At 31.0% G+C, this 16,197-nt stretch overlaps 4 protein-coding genes across 5 annotated transcripts; all 4 read right to left on the bottom strand.

Annotated features, from left to right (window-relative positions):
* Window positions 1–50: 50 nt before the first annotated feature.
* On the bottom strand, window positions 51–2,575 carry LOC123198055 (putative lipoate-protein ligase A). The gene is made up of 4 exons (XM_044612629.1): window positions 2,394–2,575; window positions 2,029–2,267; window positions 1,274–1,422; window positions 51–457 (listed from the first exon to the last, which is right to left on the bottom strand). Exons 1-4 carry the CDS (start codon window positions 2,573–2,575, stop codon window positions 224–226), a joined length of 804 nt encoding a protein of 267 aa, XP_044468564.1. The 3' UTR covers window positions 51–223.
* On the bottom strand, window positions 383–6,276 carry LOC123198054 (pentatricopeptide repeat-containing protein At5g39680). 2 transcript variants are annotated; one of them, XM_044612628.1, is made up of 6 exons: window positions 6,196–6,276; window positions 2,911–5,095; window positions 2,394–2,583; window positions 2,029–2,263; window positions 1,274–1,399; window positions 383–457 (listed from the first exon to the last, which is right to left on the bottom strand). In XM_044612628.1, exon 2 carries the CDS (start codon window positions 5,041–5,043, stop codon window positions 2,944–2,946), a length of 2,100 nt encoding a protein of 699 aa, XP_044468563.1. In that variant the 5' UTR covers window positions 5,044–5,095; window positions 6,196–6,276; the 3' UTR covers window positions 383–457; window positions 1,274–1,399; window positions 2,029–2,263; window positions 2,394–2,583; window positions 2,911–2,943. The 2 variants fall into 2 exon arrangements, with proteins under 2 accessions (XP_044468563.1, XP_044468562.1); XM_044612627.1 differs by having other exon boundaries at window positions 2,825–5,095.
* Window positions 6,277–7,533: 1,257 nt separating this feature from the next.
* On the bottom strand, window positions 7,534–8,465 carry LOC123198056 (probable calcium-binding protein CML46). The gene has a single exon (XM_044612630.1). The coding sequence runs from the start codon at window positions 8,200–8,202 to the stop codon at window positions 7,582–7,584; it is 621 nt and encodes a 206-aa protein (XP_044468565.1). The 5' UTR covers window positions 8,203–8,465; the 3' UTR covers window positions 7,534–7,581.
* A 4,655-nt stretch (window positions 8,466–13,120) lies between these two features.
* On the bottom strand, window positions 13,121–14,078 carry LOC123197423. The gene is made up of 3 exons (XM_044611731.1): window positions 13,699–14,078; window positions 13,531–13,589; window positions 13,121–13,459 (listed from the first exon to the last, which is right to left on the bottom strand). Exons 1-3 carry the CDS (start codon window positions 13,766–13,768, stop codon window positions 13,343–13,345), a joined length of 246 nt encoding a protein of 81 aa, XP_044467666.1. The 5' UTR covers window positions 13,769–14,078; the 3' UTR covers window positions 13,121–13,342.
* Between the last annotated feature and the right edge of the window lie 2,119 nt (window positions 14,079–16,197).

Consider the following 16,197-nt stretch of genomic DNA (forward strand, 5'->3'; position numbering starts at 1 on the left):
ATGAATAAAATATGTTTAGGAGGAATGATATTATTTTTGAATCAATCAAATAAAATAGTATCACACGTAGCAAAATTAATATTATAAATCCTGTTTCCAAATATGGTTCAATAGCACAACAATGTCCATATCAAGAATTGAGTAAAATACTCCCTCAAGGAAATGACAAATCAAGCGTGAAGCTAGCCCTCTGCAATTCCCAACTAACTGTTCAGTCATAAACTTAGGCATTGACACCAATTTTCTGTGTCTGAGATTCACAAGCTTCCTCAAGTTCTTGCTTAGTAAGAAGTCTGGTGGAACGAACAAAGTTCGCTTCGGATGATGTACAAATCGCTTCCAAGTTCACTGGCTGCACTGAGAAATAGGTTTCAATTTTTTCAACAGTCTTCTCGATGAAAATTGATCTAGGCATGTAATCCTTCATTCGGCAGATAAATTCTGTGTGGTCTCGTGCCTGCAGCTCAGATAGGAAGTATAATAATTAATGAATGCTCAAAGAGGTTCATTTCACATCCAAATTAAAAGATACTGAAAGAAAGCAAATAACATTTCTCTGCTTCTGGGGTATATGTTTGCAAGTTCTATGATTGCAAAATATGCTATCTGTAACAGAGTTTTGCCCCGTAATAGTTTAGGACTTTACAAGCTATTTAATCAGTCTTGCCTTATTATCCCCAAAAAATGTGGAATGCCTATACATATCCAGCATCACTAAGTGTTTTGTCAATATAGGACTTGTTTATAGGTGTTACACTATTACACAGTGAACAAAACTAAATTAGTCTCTGTTTTTCAAATGCACAAAGCAACAATAACCAACAAATAAAGAAAACTGAGAACAATTGGGCTAAAATATGATGTAAACAGATATATTCTCATATCTCCATTGGCATGTAAGAAAAACAGCTATTAAATTGCATATGCTTAAATTAGCGAGCAATTGGACATGTTCGCACCATTGGTTAAAAAATTTATAGATAATATAAATGAAATGCAAATCTATCACAGTGGCCACTAGGTATGTAATTGGTAGAGCTCATATGTGCATAACCTATCCCCTGATTATAAGCCAAAACTTAACCATGACATACACAATAACTGTACCCTGATTGCATGGTGTTTTTAGTTAGCTCTGAACATTTCAAGTCATGATCAGCAATACAGCAGGATTAAAAATTTCTCCAAGGCATCAACCAACTAATTGAAGTGGTATTTTCGGGTTACATGATATTAGGTGAACTCAAAAAAATATTGCAAATAAGAAATTTACCAATCTGTACTTGGGAGCCCTTGCAGGTTGTTTAAGGTAGGCCATGTTCCTCACTTCATAATCCCACAGAAAAGAGGTGTGGTGTATCCATCGATTTTTGGTAATAGACTGAGCATTTCCACCAAACTTGCAATCACCGAAGACATAATCTATAAGCAGACTTGAACAAATTATGAAGAAGCTGAACTCTTTTTAATCACAAAGTATTAAAGGAAAATTACTATATTTAATACATAGCACAAAAAACAAATTTGTGCAGGTACTATTGTCTAGAATTTTGCAAAGCAATCTTGTGTAAGGCAAAAACTAGAATATTTTGGCTTACAAACCAGTAAAGGAAAATGCAATTCATTAGACTAAACATTTTTTTGATCTAACACAACTACAATTCTATATAAAGAGCATCGGGGAATCTTGATATAACAACACAGTTACACATATCAGTGTATATAATCTGCAGAATATACATGTTTCCGTGTCTGCTTCTTGTAATTTTAGATTTTGGGTGGAGAAAGAACTCATATAGTTCACATAGGATTTCTTTATCTTTTTCCTTCAAAATTTAAGAACATATGAAGTTAAATATCTACTCAATTTCCAAAGAAGTTCTAGTATAAAAAGTGGCATTTTTCAAGCATGAAACACTTAAACCTTAATAACAGATGAAGGATCCTGCATTGAATCAAAATCTTCTATCACATTAATATAAAATTTATAAAATAATAATAATAATAATAATAATAATAATCTATTACCATTCTCACGTAATTGAAAATCAGCAGTCCCTTGAAACACTTCATTATACAACAGACCACTCCAAGACATGACAGAACGGGGATATGGTTGCACACCAGGAACAGCATCCTTGTTGCATATTAAGGTGACAAAAATAGTCCCACTGTCAACAATAACAGTACCTCCCCCAGTAAACCTTCTAATCACGGGAACCTGATCTTGTAAGACACAGCCAACTTCAAGAAGTTCTGAAGGCTTCCTATGTAAAACATTCCCCACTTAAATTAAATCCATTTCAAAAGGCATCCACTAGCAAGAAACAAACAGGATTCTAAGCCAATTGTTTAGGACAAACTGTAAAAGAAAATTATATGAATAATCTTACCCAGAGACCCCCATGACAATGGCTGGAGTATCTGCTCCATCATTTATGATACACCAATTGTCAGATGATGTTCGCAGCAGCTTTTCCTCCAAATGCAGTTGATTCAAAATGGGAGTTCCATTTAATCTCACAAGATTCATCATTGGAAGCCCCAGTCTTCTTGCAGATTGCTGTATTGTCATTTAACCCACTAAAATTCACAAAGAAAAAAAAACAAGAATTATTAATCATTCATAGAAGAACCCAGATGTTAAAAGAATATAGAAGCACATATAACAGAAAAAGAATGAAATGGAGCTTATTGATAACTTTTAACAAACAGATGTTGGGTTGACTAAAGTTTATCAATAAATTGTGTTACTAAGTACTTTTGCTGTTATTAAGTACCCTTGCATCACCCAATAGCTTAATGTTATTTAACATTCCTTTACCTTCTTTAATCTGACTAGTCTCTGGGTGGTTATTATCCTCATGAACAAAAACATAGATTACACTATTTATTTAAATCCAGCTCAACCTATGTTTTTTTATTGGTATTCCCTCAAATATGTCACCAGTAATTTGCACAGGAGCAACATCCATCTTGAAATCTATGGAAACGGTTGGCATCTCTGACAATTATATCCCTGTTTGTAAGCTTTGAAATAAGTTTCACTGCTGAATGGCAGTCATCACACATCCTAAGGTTCTTAATTACACGGATGGGTGCTTCTAGAGGTGTCTTGATAAGGCCATATGCTATGGCCAGCTTCTCACTGTGATAACTAAGATAGTCTTCCTTCTGCTCATCCTCCACATCATGATGTACTGCAGCAACATCCGGTACATACCCCAATGGCTTAATCTTAGCCAGCAGTTCCTTTACCTTCTCATAAATCTGACTAGACTCTGGGTGGTTATTATCCTCAGAAACAAAAACATAAGTTGCACTCTTTATCTCAATCCAGCTCACACCAGGTTCTTTCTTGATATTCCTTTCCCTCATCAACTTCCGAATCTTTGAGACTCCATCCCATCTTTTTGCCTTGGCATTCATATTAGATAGCAGTGTATATGTACCTGTGTCATCAGGGTCCATCTTTAAGATATATTCAGCAATCCGCCTAGCAAAAACATAATTCCGATGGACAAGGGAAGCATTGAGCAAAGTACGCCATGCAACAACATCCCATTTGACAAGTGTAGACCTGATAAAATTCTCAGCCTCGTCAAGCAGTCCAGCTTTGCTTAGAAGTCCAACAATACATGTATAATGCTCTAGTCCAGGTTTGATTTCAAACTTACTCATAACCTGATTCAAATAGTAGAAACCTTCTTGCACTAGCCCCAAATGGCCACAAGCAGAGAGAACCCCAACAAAAGTTACATAGTTCGGACATTCATCTGAAGCCAACATTTCTTGAAACACAAGCAGAGCTTCCCTACCAAGCCCATGATGTGAATAGCCACATATCATAGCATTCCAAGTTATAGTGTCTCGATATATCATATTAGAAAATACTTTAAAAGCTGCTTCAATGATGCCAACCTTTGCATACATAGTGATCAAAGCATTTCCAACAATAACATGTTCCCTAAAACCAGACTTCTCAACAAGTGCATGCAAGACATCTCCGTGTCTCAGTGTGGACAATCCTGCAGCAGAGTTCAGCAAGACAGCAAAAGTAAATTCATTGGGCTGAATGTCTTCATCTTCCATTTTAAAATATAAATTCAATGCTTCTTCATAGTACCCATTTTGAAAGTAACAAGCAAGCATTGCTGTCCATAAGACCACATTTCGAGTTTCCAACCCATCAAAAACATTCCTAGCATTTGAAATCTTCTCACATTTCCCATACATGTTAATCATTGCACTACAAATATAGGCATCAATTTGAACGTCATTCTTTAACATCTGGCCATGAACTTGCAAACCCAATTTCAAGTCCTTAAGATTAGCACAAAATCCAAAAGCATTAACATATGTAGTGGTATCCCAGCTCACACACTCACTTACCATCTTGCTCAAAACCTCAACCCCTTCCCTCAGATACCCATGTTCCAAAAGTCCATTTAGAATTGAATTATACGAAAAAACATCATATCCTGGCACTGCATTCAAAACTTGCATAGCCGTTTCCATATCATGACACTTTGCATACAAGTCTATAAGTGCACTCCTTACATAATGATGAAACACCAATCCTGACTTCATCACATACCCATGACACTGCCTACCCTCTTCAAGTTTTCTGCTTTGGGAACAAGAGAAAAGAACTGTAGCAAAAATGTATTCATTTGGCCTCATACTTTCCACAGAAAGCATACTTTTTAAGAGTTTAAGATTTTCCAACGAAATACCACAATGCAAATACCCCAACATTAACGAGCTATAAGAAACCACGTTTCTTTGGTGCATATTATCAAACAGTTGACGAGCAACTGGTATTTGGTCACATTTTGCATAGAAATTTATTAATGAGTTTGTTTGAGCCATGTTTTCATTTTTGGGAGATTCACTCGTTATAGTCAAATGGGCATGAATCATTTTTCCTAGTTGTAAGTTCTTTGAATCAGCTGAGACTTTTAACAGCTTAATGGTGTCTTCAAGAGAGAGAGGTGCATGGTTTTGTTTGCTTGTTGATAGTATTAGACTATGGCCCTTCATTTTGTGGAACAAAGTGAGATAGAAATCAGTACTTTGATGGTAGTATTGATATCTGTAAGAAGAAGAAATTAAATAATTATCATTAAATTTTTCTTTTTTTTAGAAACCATTAAAGTTTTATTGAAGTTATAAAACAAAAAAAACAAAAAAAGGAGAAAAACAATGTCAATTCCTCCAACAGAAATCATTGGAGCAAACTCTAGAATTTTGACTTGGACACCCACAATTAACAGAATATGTCAAATTCTATTATAGCCAACCAAACTGAAATGAAAAAGATAATAAACCTAAAGCTTAACAAATGCATATTATAACCCAAACCAACAAACTGAATCTTTGGCATCTAAAGTAAAGAATAAAAACATTGTATAGGCACACAAGAGGAGAAAGAACTTACAGGGAAATTCCAACTTCATAAAATAGTGAAAAAGAAAAGCTCAAATAAATAAATAGGCTTTAATTTTTTTATTAAAAATACTCTCTACAGATTAATATTCAAGTGTTTGGGCCTCATCCTAATATGGACAAGGAGGGGCAATTAATTTTGGAAATTTTGCAGAGATAGGATCAAAAATACCCCTCTCATGTAGCGCATGCTACTATGATTTGTCAAACAACTTCCAAAATCATCAAAACTCACATTGAAGCCTTCAACTTCTCTAGCACTTTTCTCTTCATTGCTGCATCAAAACCGAAATACTAAAATCCTAAAATCATTTCGGTTTTTTCTCGCAATTTTTTGTAGGACTTTCTAAATCCCCTTCCGCCCGATGAACTTTTCAGCCCTCTTCACAGTTTCACTCTTGCATCCGAATTGCAGTACCAAGTTTCAATGTAATTATCATCTTACCACTGAAAGATATAACACCAGACTTCACCCTTACTATGTTTGCTCAAAATTTTAAATTCTATAGTCGTTTATTTGCCCCTCCTAGATTGCATTCATTTCTAGTTGTTTCTAAAAGAACCCCGATGTTAAAACATAATAAAAAGATTACACAACAGAACAAGATTATCAAACGGAGGTTCATTGAGTAATTCTATCGAACATATGGCGAATTGACAATTATCTGACATAAAATGTAAGGACAAAAAGGCTTCTATGCATTACCAGCTCAATGTTTACATATGAATGAGTGGGTTAAGAGGTACCTGAAACGGGTTCTCTGTTTCGGCGCCGATGGAGTTCTGAACTACGAGAGACGGCGAAGAATTGAGAGTGCTGAATAAAATTTTTCTACGGTTTTATAAACCCTTATAGTTTTGAAAATTTTCTGTAGATCCACCTGTTTAATAAACTAGTAAACAACCCCAAATTGTTGAGTAATTGAATATTAAAATACAACCCAAATGTTATCTCAAATTTCTCCACGATATTTCATTATCACATTAATTTTATTGGCATTAATATGTTTGTCTGGAGGAATTATATCACCTTGGAAGAATTCATTACATCTTTGATGTATCTAGTTATTAGTATTCTACAATATATAATATGATATAATAAAAAAAACAATATATATTTTAAAGTATATCAAAATTATACGATATGATAAGTGTATTATTTGATATGATACGTATTACATAATACGATAAATATTACCATTAAGAATTATTACATTTTTTTGGAGAAAATAATAATTGGAATTGTTGTATTTAATAAATTTTAGAATTTTAAGAGGTAAATGTAATATTTTTTAAGACAATAATGTAACAATTAGAAATTTTTTATTATTATTTTTTAAATATGTATCATATAATATGTCATACAAAAAATTAAGTTTTTTAATATATGATATAATATATAATTTGACTATCATGCACCTAAGTATTTGTTGGTGTTAATAACTTTACATAAATATCTTTGGATTATAGAGCATTGATTTGATAAAAAGGTCAATTTATGAGTCAATGGTTGATTGGATCTGTGATGTCATACTGATATTAACGATGTATAATTAAACTTTTAAAATAAATTAACCATACGAAACCAACATAACAATTGAATTATCTGATTCAATAGTTGTAGTTTAACACTATTTACCAAGTTTAAAACTCTTACTCAATCTGATTTTATAATTAAAATGAATTTTAAATATGATTTGGGTTAAATGTGGCACCAATTACTTGTTGGACCAATTAATTTGGTTTAAATTTTAAAATAAAACACTATGTATAATAATTAGTTAATTGTAAGGTAATTAATTATTTTACCCATTTTTTATTTCACCCTACACAAATTAAGTCATTATTATTATTTTTATTATAGAATTATAGTCAAACTTTTATATTTTTTAATGGTTAATTAACATGTAAAAAGTAATTGATTGGTCAGTATAATACCCATTTCACCAGTTGAAAATGTACAAATTTTATTATTAATTATATAATAAAAAAGATTATGATTTGATTTGATAAAAAAAGGTGGCTACAATAATTCTACATGACTCATGGAATCATCCAGAAAAATTCTGAAACTCAAAAGAGGAATTCGAATGATAAGTTTTGATTATTATTATTTTCTGAAATAAAAATAATTTACAATTCAACGAAGCTATTCTCCATAAACTTTACAAATTCTGTAAAATCAATCAATCCATCTCCGTTATCATCAAATTTTCCGATCATTTTCCGGCAATTTTCCAGCTCAAATCCTTCTTCAATTCCCAACACTTGAAGAACTCTCTGCAAGTCCCTGGCATCAATGAACCCATCTTTGTTTTGATCATAAACATCAAAAGCCTCCTTCACTTCCTCCAGGCTCGGCTCCTTCTCCTCAAACAGCTCCGAAATCTCCCTGGAACCAATTTTTCCGGGGAGCTCCGGGCCTCCAGGGCCGCAAAAAAGTGTCAGATTTTTCATCACCGTCTCGACTTCTTCTCTCGAAAGGCTTCCATCATCATGATTTTGCTTCTCCTGGAAGCAAGACACGGGGGAATCAGCAAGATCTGGGTTCTTGAGATCACTGCAAGTTTCAGTATCGGAAGAATATTGAAGCTGGAACAAAAAGAAGAAAGACCAGAATCCTGAGAAAGAATTATGGACCCGTTGGACCAAAACCAAAAATCTTTCAAAAAATGAAACAATAAAGGGAAAAAAGGCAAAGAAGATAAAAGAATTCTGGTTGTTTTTGTTAGCTGATGAATTTGATTTCTCCATTAGTAAGTAGTAAGATGGTTCAATTCCATAAAAGATTTCCTTAGGTAGAAGAAGAATTCACGTAGATTTTATGTTGGAGGAGGGAGGGGGAAGTTCAAAGATATATAAGGAGGGCAGTTTGATCTGGTTTGGTCTTTGAAGAAATTAAAGCAGTCGGCTTTGAAAGGAGAGGTGGGCACCTGGAAACTTCAGGAAGAAATGGTCAGGTTTTTGTCGTGTTAAAGAGGAACTCTCTGTTCTGCTGCAAATTAGGAGGTTATTTGGAAGAAAAAGTGTTTCAGACTGCCTTCTTTCGTGGATTTTTCCCTTTGTTGTGAGGTTGTTGTTCCAGGAATCTGCCGGTTTCTTTCTTCCACGTCATTCTAAGGCTGACTATTATTTGTTGAAGGATAATTTTTAGGTCCTTCAGGTTTAGACGAAGTACTGCTAGATCCACTTAAATAAAAAGATGTGACACTTAATTTTGTGTTTCGGTTAAAGGATGACCTTTTTTTATACAACCTGATAAGGTAACATGATTTAACAAAATTACGGTTAATTTTAATCGTATTTGTGTTTAAGAACTCAACAAGTAGTTATATTATCAGGTATAAATTTGATTTGAATCAAACTTAAAAAATGATTAATTCAAGTTTTAAACAAATCTATAATATCCAGCTAAAATTCAAGTTTATTCAAACTAATAAATAATATCACTAAAGGTTGTTGATTATATAAAATGTGTCGTTGAAAAGGCTAATATATCAAACTTAAGTTCAATCATCGAGCAAGATCTCCACCTCGAGTTGAGTTAGTTCAACCTAAATATGAATTAGAGTCTTAATTAGCTCGATTCGATCGAAATTTACTATTATAGTTAAATTCACTATTTGTCAAATTTTATTAAAGTAAGTGTTAAAATCACTTCGCTTGTTTAAAAATCTTATTTATTTTTGTTTAAATATCTCAGACAAATAATTAAAGAAATTAAACATTTAATTAAAATTTTATTGCTTCTATATCTACCGTAATAAGATACACTAACCAATTTAGCTACCTCAAATGTTTGAGGTAGGACTAGATTAAAATTGAATTGAGCCTAAATATGAACTGTCTTGAATTTATCTTAAATTTATAAATGTTAAAAAATCGTCAGTAAAATAAATAATATTATCAATAAAATGAATAATAAATAAAGTCATCAGAGGAAACATTTTAACCAAACTCAAACCGAGCTATTGAGTTAAAATTTCAGCTTAAATCAAGTCAAACAATGAGTTGAGACAACTAATTTAGTTCGGATCTACCTTAGTTTGTGGGACTTAGATCATATCCAATTTTTATAGGGACCAAAGAGTTGTTTTCTTATTTTAGTGGACCAAACGGATTAGATGTGAGGGCCTAAATTCACAACCTGAGTTAAAAAAAAAGTATTGAGGGTGCGTTTGGTTACGGGTATATAAGATTACCTTGGTAATCTATCTTTTATTCCTTTGTTTGGTTTGTCAGTAATAAAAGATTACAGTAATATTCTATTACCAATGCTGATGTGACAGGTAATATAGGTGGTAATCTGATTACCACCTTCACCTTAGGTATTTAAATATTACTGAGGTAATCTTTAGTTTATTATAGAAAAATTATTATTTATTAATTTTTTGAGATAAAAATAAATTTATTTTTAATTAATATGACAAATAATATAAAAAATATTTAAAAATAATTATATTCAAGGGCATTTAAGTAAAATAATTTACTAGTAATCTTTTATTACCTTTAACCAAACACAATAATTATTTATACCTATAAAATTTTATCAAACATAGTAATCATTTATACCCAGTAATCTTTTAAATAATCTATCTTCAAGGTAATCTTTATGTTTTAGTAATCAAATATTACCCAAACCAAACGCCCCCTGAAGTTTCTTGGAAATGGAATTGCCGGCTGCCCGTTTCGCAAGTTACCTTTTCCATGCAGTTGACTATTAATAAATAAATTGACACGCTAACACTCGGATGCTATAAATTCAAAAAAGTTAATAAATATTTAAATAGTTTGGATCCGTATTAGAGAGTTAAATTCAAATTTGATTATAATATTTTAAATTTAATTTAATATTATAACCAAACTTAAATTTAATTAAAATGATATTAATTAAAATAATATTTTTAAATAAATTCGATAGAATTTTTATAAAGTGTCTATAAATGCTTGGAAAGTTTGACCAGTCCCAGGGAACGTGTAAGCCTTGGGATCAATGGAAAGAATTCTGACTTGTTATTTTTTTCCACACGTTGTCTCATTTTTTGACGTGAAAGAAGCGAAGTTGGCAAAGTAGGTGACACTCCAATGGGAATTCCATTTAGATCCTCTTTGTAATGCATTCAACAAATAAATAAATATATATATATATATATAAATAAAAATTTAAATTGAGTTGAGTCCAACTTATATTTGAATTTATAAGAATTTATCATGTGGGCATATATTGATTATGATTTTAATTTGATTAAAATAAAATCGGATAAATATATAGTCTAAAATTAATTTATTAAGCATTATATTATCATATTGTAGAGCTTATTATATTTCATATTGAATCTCATAAAACCCTTAAATTTTATTTTCAATGTTTTATAATCTTATGAAGTTGAACTTACTGAGAAATTACAGTTTTGAATAGTCTTTGTGGATTCATATTTTGTTAACATTATACTTTTCTTAAGAATGACCCTCAATATTTTGTCTCATTATAGGAGATGTTCCACTAATGTAATATCAACAAAATTGGAAATTTCAAATGAAAATGACATAAAAATTGATTACAAGTCATGGTGTGGAAGATTTGTAGTGGAAGATGATGTAAGTATGTGTGATTCATTACAAAGGAGAAATTTCTAGGAAGCCGGAAATGATAATTCTTTATTATTATTATTTTTTTAGGTGTGATCTAGTCAAGGTTTGAATTAATCTGAATTGAGTTCGAACAGAGTTTAATTTGACTTCGATTTGAAATTAGCGAATTACTACTCATATTCGATTATAAAATAATTTAATTGGACTTAAATATTCAACTCATTTCAAACTTAGCATTTTTTATAATAACGAATTTAATAATTGATTTGAACTTCGCTAGATTGATCTAAGCTAAAGTAACTTTAATTGAATCCAACTTGTATAGCAACTCAAGTGCTTATGAAAAACATGGAAAGGGCTTGGTGGGCTCATGGGCCTAATTAGTCTAAGACAGTCCTTAATGCTGGCCCATGGGTGAGTTTGTGTTCTGGGGTCAAGATTCTTCTACACATGACCCATTTAGATGCCTCATATGATAATGATGCCTGTTATTTGAACTTCAAAGATGGATAATATTAGGTAAAGGTGCATTCGAACTGAATCGGTTTAGATTGAAATTTATATTCAATTTGAATAAATTAAACTCTAATTGAAGTTTCAATTCAACTCAAGTTCAAAAACTTGTTCGTAATTATTTGTTAAAATTTTTCTTCTCATACGATTCTTCTTCTTTTCTTTTTCTGGTGACTTATCTTCTTCTCTTCCAAGTTTTACTTGTTACTATCTCATGTTGGAAAGACACCTAAGTCTAAAAGACGACAGCAGCCAGAGTTCATATTGTTTTCAAAGCTTTATATATAGGAGAATCTCCTTTAGTCCCCATTTAATCACTCAAATCCTGAAATTTCATAAGATTGTCCTCTATTCTCCCAACCTCTGATAGAACATCATCCTGGTTTTATTTTCCAATTGTAGACCCAAAAGAATGACCCAAATCTGTATAAATCGGATTAGAGGAGATCAATGAAGCCAAGTACTCACACAATAAAGATAAAAAAAACACCCCTAATTTATCCTAATAGACCCAAAACCGTTCTTCAATATTTTCTCACCTCTCTTGCTGTATTGAATCAGCAAAGTCATTATCATTAAATATTTTCTCTCGTTATAAAAAATGTATTTGTTAAGTTCGTACAAAAAATATATGTATATATATGTTTATATATTATAGGATTATCATTCTTAAACCAAATTTTATTAAGATTATAATTACTAAATCAAACTCTAATTGAATTCTTATTCCTTAGCAACTAACAACACGTAACACTTTATTCATTATATGATAACAAACAGATCGTCAAATAGGACTCGAAGACAGTGCCAATGCCCCTTACAGCCCTACCCGCTCAACAGGAAGTGAGACCCTCACCCACTGGTTGAACAGTATAGCATCTTATAAAGGAAGTGGTTGCTCTGACAAAATCAAATTTAAGAATGTAGAAGAAAAGGAACCCAAACATTATAACATAAAAATGCTCTCTTATGAGTTGAACATTTTTTTTTAAAACAAGTATCCCTTACTTAAGTTGAATTGTCCCTTCGCTGTTGAATCAACTACACCAAGTAAGTGAAATCTCAGATCTAGTACCTAGTTTCATAACCACCGTACCAAAACTCATGCTTTTTTGTTTAGGATCTCATCTTTGCCACTCAAATTATCCATTCGGAGTGATGCAACTATCACTATTTGATTGGCCAGAGGCACCTGGCCTATGGATTATGCTTAAATTGATTCAGAATACTGAAAAGAATGTGTCTAAACAAAATCTGCAGCTGCATCTTCCCAAGAAGCAATTGCAGAAATTATTTATAGTATATCAAGATTTAACAGCGATGCAGGACTACATTTCAATTCAAAGTTCATCAAAGAAAAGGCATCAGGATTCTCTTCAACAAAAAGAAAAGTAATAACTCTGTACATACATGAACCTGCAGCCAACTGTGCCATCAAAAAGTCACAACTTTTAACAAGCATATTAAGAAATCAGAAGTCTGAAACACATTATTTATTTATTTATTTGACTTTGGTGCAATCTCTTCATCTGAAAATTCAATTTTTTGTAGAAAAATTTCAGACTCATGAAGATCAACTTCAACATTATTTATATAGAAATTCACTTGTTACAAGTGAAGAGAACCAAAGTTTCCAACATATTTTCCACATATTAAAGTTTGAGAAAGAACACAAACCAACATGAATACGAAAATTTAGGCTTCCTCCAAATCACTATATTACAGAAAACTTAAATTTTATGAAAACAAAAACATAGAAATCACCACAATTTTATTAGACTAATCTCAATTAGCCTAGTGAAGGAGGGCTGAAGATGTATCCAGTTTTTGGATTAGTGTTTGGCCCAGTTGGTTTGTAATCCATCAGCTCAATTAACTCTCTTGTTTCACCTCCAATTTCAGCTTCCTGTTCATGAATAAAAAAGTTAAAAATCAAGAGAGAAACATTAAAAAAAGAAATTATTAATTAAAAAAAACCTCGAATTCAACAGTGGAATCTTCAAACTCAGCAGTCTCCATCAGGAGTCTACCAAATCCTGAAAATTGACACAAAAGAGTAAGAACCAAGAACCAAAAAACAAAAACAAGAGAACAAATCTTAGATTACAAAAGAAAAAAAAACCAACAAAGTGTTTTCAGTTGTACCATGAGAGAAGAAGAGAGCCAGAAGCACAGAAAGAAGAAGAACCCTCGAAAAGCAAAACCGACCCATCATTTGTTTATCGATTCCAGGAAGAGGGTAGAGCTTGTTTTGAATTTATAGGAGCTTAAAAATAAAGAACAGCTTCCTGCTTCCTGCTTTCCGCTTTCTAGGAAAGCGTTTTTAGCTTCAGATCCAATGAAGAACCTTTAATGTAAAGATTGATGATAGTGGTGGCAACACACTCGGCACTTAAATTTTGCCAAGGAAAGAGACACTAATCGACTGCATAAACAAGTATTTATACTGATATTTTCTGCCAAATTACTGAAGAAGCATCGGTTTGCTGCCAAAAAACAAGTTTTTCCTGTTTTTGGCAGGCTGTTGAAACTTATTTTTCGATAATGCCAATGTGGGATAATCTTGTTTATATTTTTTTGTTTTTAATTTATTATTATTATTTCTTTTTTAAATGTCAACAATTTATGGAAGGTACACGATAATACCTTCCATAACTTCTATTGACAGTGGAGAATTACAAAATATATTAAAATAATAAATAATAAATGTAATTTTAATTTAAAATTATATTGATAGTAGAAAAATATAGAGATATGCAAATGAAAAAAATTCCATTGGTGCTAGGTAGAAGTTAATAAAGGTGGATTTGATTTAAATTATTCACTCTTTGATGTTGATTTTGGATCAAACAAATCGAGTTTGAATCAAAAATTAAATTTGATTTTATTAAATAATTTGTTCTAATATTCAAATTTAAACTGATTTAAATCTAATTATGAATTAAAATACTTTTGAATTAAGATCAAACCCTATTTATTGGCGTCAATAAGATTTCAAAAAAAAATTGGTTATATTTGAATCAATCTTATATTAGACTTTGTTCGAACCTTGTTCAAATTAAATCTAAATTAAATCATTTTTTTAAGTTAATCTTTTAAATTTATAATAAAAAATTATTCAAACCAATTAGATGCTAAAGGAATTAATTCAAGACAATCAAGTTTGACTTATATAAATGTTTTAAATTCTTGAAATATTCTAAGTAATTAATTAAAAAATGTATAAAAATGTTTTATCAAATGTCAACTAAACTTTCGGCATTTAAACAAAGTTTGAAAATAAAATATTTATTTAATGTTAAAGACTGTGGAGTCTCTCTCAAATTCTTGCCATTTTCAAGATAAAATTGTTAGCTGTCTGTCCATTATCATATGTCATGATAATAGCTCTTCACAATTGTCTAACCCTAGCAAAGTTTTTCAAAAAGAGTCAATTCGATGAATTCATATGTTTATATCTATTATAAATATTATATTATAAGTCATCAAGTTAACAATAATTATATAATATTTAATATGATAATTGAATTATATATTGTGTTGTACCGTATAATATATATTTTAAAAAATAAAATAATAAAAAAATTAATTGATAGATCATTATTTTAAAAAATACATAAATACTATAAAAATAAATTTTTTTGTTTACATCCCTATTACATCATAATTTTGTCTAAAAATATGGATCAACCCATATCAGTAATATGTATCATAACGTACGATACATCTACTATTTTTGTAATACTTCAATGCATCTTATGATATATGTTATGTAATATGTATCATGTATTATAAGATATTGATAACTGTGATATTCAAGTAAAAAAGTTTTTTGAGGAATAAAATCGCATTTTAAATGAGATTTTCTATTTAAAAAAAGAGCAATGTTATGTGTACCTATTTTTGGTACACAATTCATATACACAATGATGTGTCATCATGTAATTAGGTGATTTTAAAACATGTGTCATCATATGATAATGAAATATTTAATCACATAATAACATCTCATCTGTGTACACAAATTATATACCAAAAATGGGTATACATAGTTTTATTGTTAAAAAAATATTATAACATTACAAAAAACTATTTGATTTTCCAAATAAAAGTTTACCATACTTTTTCGAGATGTCATATGATAAGATATTTTGTATGGACATAGAAAGTGAGTTAGGTCATGTCCACTAGGAAGGCAAGTTGGAAGTAGGCAAAAGGTTTCAAAGAACTCCACTTAAGTTGGTTTTTAATGGTTCACACATGGGACTTAGATCCACTTAATATTTTAGGCAGCAAGCCACAATGGGATTATTATCTTCTTAATGTTAAGTGGGCTGCAAAGAAGATTATATTATAATTGTCTCCTCTAAAGCTTATTTCATGACTTGGCAAGAACCCACAAGCAACATGTAATAATATTTCAGCTGCTAGGGTTGACTTGTAAATCATCAATCCCAATGAAATTTAGATTATAAATAAATAAAACCTCAACCTATTAGTGCTAAATTTAGGCAAACTTTATGGAAAATTGTAAGAGAAACAATTAAAAAAATATTTAGTACTAAGTTCAGGTGGTATTTCACCTCAAACAGAGGGCTAAGTATGAATTTGGCTAATGCTATTCATCATTTGAGGATATTGTTT

Source organism: Mangifera indica, chromosome 15 (assembly GCF_011075055.1).
Source record: "Mangifera indica cultivar Alphonso chromosome 15, CATAS_Mindica_2.1, whole genome shotgun sequence".
Taxonomy (NCBI): Eukaryota; Viridiplantae; Streptophyta; class Magnoliopsida; order Sapindales; family Anacardiaceae; genus Mangifera; species Mangifera indica.